Raw genomic sequence first — 5,912 nt, 5'->3', positions numbered from 1 at the left:
ATGAAAGGAAGGGAACAGAACCTGCCTGGCAGAAAGAGGCTTTGGAGATTGTAGCAGCCAGTTAGCTTGTGGCCCCATCTTCTGCTCAGAAGCAGCAAGCACAGAGGAGCAGGTGCACCCAGCTCAAGGCCATCCCGCACTGCTGTCAAGGTCTAAATACTGGGCAAAGAAAATGGGCTTTCAGTGGGCAACGGGGGAAACCTGAGGGGTTCTGGGGATGACCTATGGCCCGCTGGTCCTCAGAAAGCTCTGAGCATCCAGTCTCCACCCTTCCACGAGTGCCCACAGCACGCATGCGCCCTTCTACGGTGGTGTCTGGTTTGTGACATCACAAAGGGCCAAGCTGGGCAGAGCGTCCTCAGCTACCCAGAAGAGAAGGAAGGAGGTGTGGCGCTCTCTCCATTTCTCCTCGATTTTTGCCGATTATTCGCCCGAGATTCATTGTCATGAGAAAGTTTCTCAGCAAATCTCGTTGCGGGCCTCGCTGTTCGGCTGAGGTGAGTGTACAGGGCAAGCCCCGGGCCTGCAGGCCGGCCTGTCTGTAGGATGGCCCAGCATGATGTCAGGCTGGTACTGTCTTCATCCCAGCCTCACCGAGCCCCCCAGAGGAGCTGCCCTCTGCCAGAGGCCACAGCCCACACTCCGGGCAATGTCCCTTTGGCATCGGGGGAAGATTCGATGAAAAGAACGGTGTCTGTGCTGCCAAGTGGCTACTTGGGGACATTGAAAAACCCCGGAAACATGACGACCTCTTCTTCTTGGTGTGGATCCTCGCCTCTCATGTCACTACCTAAACCGCTTGCTCATGTCATGGAGCCGAAGACATCACCCTGTCCCCATCCTCATCACAGGGACACAGAGGCCAAAGGCCAAGAAGGTTCCAACTGGGAGGTCTTTATTCACAGAGAGCCTACGGGGCAGGCCAGAGAGCAGAGGGGTCACCTTCGCAATGTACCATGCTATCCTGTGAAGACCAAGAGAAACTTCACGCTGGAGGGAAGCTGTCCTCATCCCTGGCAGGGAATCCTTCCCAATGCTGGAAAGGAGGAGGTGGCTTGTGCGCCTCCTATGAGTACCCCATCTGATGGCCGTGACAACCCCAGCTCACAAAGCTCCACTCTGGACAGGCTTGGGGAAAACCATACCCCCAACTTCTCAGACTCCCAGGAGTCACGTAAGGGGGTGAAGGCTGAAAATCCCACAGCTAGTCCACTAGCAAACCACCATGCTCCACCAAAGCTGCCTGCTCCTACAGCCTCCCAAAGAGGATTATCCGTGCCGTCTGAACTTCCCCTGTTCTTGCCGCTGTCAGTACCAGTACCCTGGGATCGAGGGGAACTTCCTCCACCAGCTAAACTTCCTTGTCTAGAACTACAGCCAGATTGGGATATTTGTAAGAAAATACTGTCTTGTAGAAGTCAAATCTGTAAGATAGAAGCTTCAGAAGGTAAACAAGAGGAGGTGACACATAGCAGTATCACTATGACCGCCTCTTTTGTTCCTCTACCTGATGCAGGGACCAATAGCTGCCAGGCCCTGCCTAGTTGCACTTCAAATATTTCAGCTCTTCCCAATACCACTAATGGAAAAGTGCTGGACACTGGGGCAGACATCCCATTAGGTTCATCTAACACTAAAGAGGGACTGACACCTAAAATGCCCAGTTGCCCTTTGGCTTCCCCCGCAGAACCTCTTTCTCTCAGTACCCCTGCCTCTAATTTGGGGGTTCTAAATAGTGAGAATGAAGACCAACTTTATGTATCAAGAGCTGCAATCCCTCCTACTTCTCTCTTCCCCAGACCTCTCCCCACTATACCTTTGCCTGTCCCCTGCACAAGGGAAATCCCTATCCCTTTGTGTATGGATTCCCTTCCCCCTCCTCCTCTTTTCTACCCTATACCCCCTCCTGTAGTTCCACCTACCGGGAAGAGTCTGAGTATTGACACCACCAGAGATTTTGTTATGCTTGCCCCCACAGTATCCTCTGGTGTGGCTACAGATGATGACATAGTTTACATGGATACAACACCACCTTCTGAGGAAGTTATTTTCACATCTCCCCCAGTCTCCAGCACCAACCCCTATCCAATTGCCCAGGTCCCACATGGTCTGCAACAGGGGTACCTTTTCAATGGGTCAGTACTCATCAGCCCACCTATACCCCAAGTCTATCCATTCCTCAAGGTCTCCTGCATCCTGTGCCAGGGGCATCTTCTGAATGGGTTAGTCCCCACAAACCTCCCTCCACCCCAATCTTATCTCTCTGCCCCAGACCCTCCTAGCTTAGACCAGGGACACCTTGTCATGGAGCCAGGCCCCACTAACTCAACTCAGCCCAAGGGCCCCTGGCCTTCCCTAGTTTTGAACCAGCCCATTGTGCCTCAAAATTATCTTTGGTGTATCATCCCTAATGTGCAGCAGCACAATGCCCCTATTCCCCCATGTGCCATTCCTTCAGTCCTTCCCAACATGGGCCCAGCCATTGTCCCCTTTTCTGGAGGCAATGTCTCCCCACAAGCTAAACCACCTATGGATGATGATGATGATGATGCTATGGATACAACGCCACCTTCCCAGGCCTCAGTCTTTCAATCTTCTCTTGTCTTGAACAACCCTGCATTGAACCAGGTGCCTCCCACTTCTGACTACCTGCCACACAGTGGAATGATTTCTACCATGCAAGGATCCAACAATTGTTTTTCACAGTTGCAGCTCATGCAGGGATCAAACCCCAATATCAGCCATCTTTCCAATATAAAAGCCAGCTCTCACCCCACATTAGCGGCCTCTAATGGACAATATGACAATTGTTTTCTGAGTGACCCAGCAATCCTAACAATACCAGCTGTTAGCTTACCTGCTCCACCAGTTCAATCACCTAGAAACACCATCATACAATGGAGCCATATGACTGTGACATCACCTTCATCTGCAGTGGACTCTGCTGTCAAAACCCAGCAGGCCTTATGTGTACTTTGTGCACCATCATGCCTCCAACTGCTGGCATCAAAATCCTTGGGGTAATAGGCTCTGGTGACCCTAATTCATCAATTCACCAAACCATGCCTGGCACATCAGTTGTTCTGTCAAATGCAGAACACTTGGGATTTGGTACATCCACCAAATGGCTCCTGTTCCAAACCTAAAGCATTGCACATCAACTGCAGGCATAAGTTACAAATGTAGAAGCATCTAACTTTCTAACAGGACTCAGCATGACTTCTTCTCTTCCCCTTACACAAACAACCTTGGTCTTAACTCCACACAGCGTGACTGATACAGCAGGAGGTTCCAATGGACAGTACAAGAGGCCTGTGTGTGACTCAGTCATCCTCCCTGGCTTAAGGAACAGCCAGGCTGGGCCAAGCCTCATCCGGTTTCAGTAGAAATACAAATGGCAAGAGGCCAGAATTCTTTTTATCCACTCTATATTGCAACATCCTTTGTTTCCCCCATTAAATACACAAAAACCTAGTCCTCATTAAAAAGTAAAAGTTTGAGTTTGGTATAATTTTTTTTTAAGTCAGAACTATTTACCAGAAAATCCTTCATGGCCTAAGGGCCTTCTCTTAAATACGCAGGCTAATTCTCCCATCCCCAGATGGCCTCAGCTTTGAGCTAACCTCATTTCTGATGGTGTGGTTTCTCATTGCTACAGAGAACAGAAAAATACACAGATAAAATCCACTGAGCCTGTTTCATGGATCACTGCTTTCCAGAGATTTCATAATCCACCAGAAACTAACTTTGGGGATGCTTTACCTTTCTATAAAATAGAAAATGGGAAAGAAGTAGTGGGAGTAGAGGAGAACCACAAGTTACCCAACTTCCTTTTTTTTTGAGATTTTTGAACCAATGATAAGCAAGCATACACTCTCCTCTTTATTTTAGACGCCCTGAGAGCTTGAAAGGTCTCAAACATTCCCCTACCTGTAGTTCCACAGAAAGAACATTGGGTTTCACTTACACAAAAGTGACAATTACTTTCAGTGAGGATACATAGTGTCAGGTGCTTCAGCTGGAGAAGTACCTGGCTGTAATTCACAATGAAGGAGCAGCAGGAAATAAAAAAGGAACTCAGTTCATGTCAGCAATCCTGTAACAGGTGGCAACCTGCCCTTATGAGAATCTAACCATTTTAGGAGCAGCTATTAAAAGGTAAAAAGGAATAGATAAATAAGGGAAGTTTTATGATAATTATTTTATAGACATTTTTCTTCAGCCTAATACAAGCAACAACTGCATATTCATGCCAGATATGAGAGGAAATGAGACAATTAGGCAAACAGTGCATTAATGCTGAGGTTCTTCCACTGTCAAAAGTCCTTAGCTGGATACTTCCAGGGAATTGGGAGGACAGGGTACCTGAGATAGATGCTGGAAAGGGCAATCAAGCCATCAACTGTGTTGCTGTTGCTCATCTAGACTGAGGACCAGTAATACAGTTATCAATAGAACATAATGCATAATAGAAATGCAGAATCTCAGTGCCTCATCCCACATCTTGAAGAGTCATAATCTGCACAGCTCCCATGTCATTTGTGTGCTCACCAAATCTCAGATGTACTCATAACTCATGCTATCTAAAAAGTAGGGCCAGCTCAGACATGGTGAAATGTTGCTTTATAGATTTAGCAGGCAAAATCCGGAAACCAAATTTCTCAAAAACTAGAATCCCAGGAGTTAAGCCTCTATCTTGACCTCTTGCCACACTGTCCAACAACAATAGGCCTTGAAGGCAGGGGTGTTGGAGTTTGGTGAGGAAAGGGGGAATGGAAAAAAATCACATTTCAGCCTAATTCCATTGCAGTGATGTCAAGTTCTTGGTAGAAGAACTTAAGTTCTCTGAAAGGTGGCGGTTCATTACTAAATGGAGAATTGGGACACTAATTAGAGGAAATGCATTTTGTTCAAAGCTGTCTGAAGATTTTGAATTTGAGAATTTGGAAAACTCTGTTGATTCAAACATCTGGAGTACATCTGTGTCATACCTGATCTATTTGCAGCAAATCTTATGTTCATAGCTCATCAAAGAGTGTCTCTTGAGTCTCCTGATGGACTTTTTTCTCTCATTGCTGTTGTTTCTCCCACCTTAAGGCAGATGTAATCAGAAATACTCAGAGGATTTGTAACTGATAAGGGAAAGAAGCAAGGAGGACAAGGGTAACTACTAAGTCACCAAAAGGTAGCAATATTTGTTTAGAAGAGTTTCCCTCAATTATTCATGTCTGTTTTACTGTGAAAAGCATTGAAAACAACTAGCCAATTTTCTTGAAACTCCAAGAGCAAAGATAATACTCTTAAAATTCTTGTATAATTGTTAGTTCTGGGGAAATAATAGAAATACTAAAGTTGCTTTAAAAAGTGTCACACCCAGGAAGAATCCACCCATAGAAGTGAGCATAAGGTATAGCCAAGGTTGCCAGGCAACATTCCCAAGATTCTTGGCTTTCTGGATAGAGTACTTAAGCTGTATTAAACTTTATTTTCAATAAGTAAAAACTTACGTCTTTTTAGTAGCTTGGCTAAATTTTCTAATGGTCTTTAACTTTCTTATAATATCAACAACCTGCCAAGATTTTTCAGATGGAGAGATGATCTATTTTTCAACCTTTTCAAACTGACATTTGTAGTAAATAGTAAAATTAATATACCAATATGTTAGCGTATTAGCTTGCTAATTAGTACTGTATATAGCAGGAAACATAGTGCAAGCCTTGGTAGTTTTGCCACTCAAACTTAGTCCATGCCTCAAAAATAGGGAGTAAATAATATTTAAGAATATATTATGTATTTTGAAACTCATAATTTTAATAAGATGTTCATCAATTTTACAATGAGTATTTAGTCTACCTAAGGCTAAAATCTAAGTATTTGACTGGCTTCATGGTTTTTATAAAATAGTATGAAAA

At 45.2% G+C, this 5,912-nt stretch overlaps 1 protein-coding gene across 1 annotated transcript; it reads left to right on the top strand.

The window, feature by feature from the left end:
* Nucleotides 1–546: 546 nt before the first annotated feature.
* Nucleotides 547–3,024, top strand: LOC122104247 (nuclear pore-associated protein 1-like). Its single transcript, XM_042674985.1, has one exon. It carries the CDS (start codon nt 547–549, stop codon nt 3,022–3,024), a length of 2,478 nt encoding a protein of 825 aa, XP_042530919.1.
* Nucleotides 3,025–5,912: the final 2,888 nt, after the last annotated feature.

Source organism: Dipodomys spectabilis, unplaced genomic scaffold (genome assembly GCF_019054845.1).
Source record: "Dipodomys spectabilis isolate Male_0828 unplaced genomic scaffold, ASM1905484v1 ptg000024l, whole genome shotgun sequence".
In the NCBI taxonomy this organism is placed as follows: Eukaryota; Metazoa; Chordata; class Mammalia; order Rodentia; family Heteromyidae; genus Dipodomys; species Dipodomys spectabilis.
The sequence above is the reverse complement of the archived record's forward strand: the minus strand, read 5'-3'. Positions and strand labels throughout refer to the sequence as shown.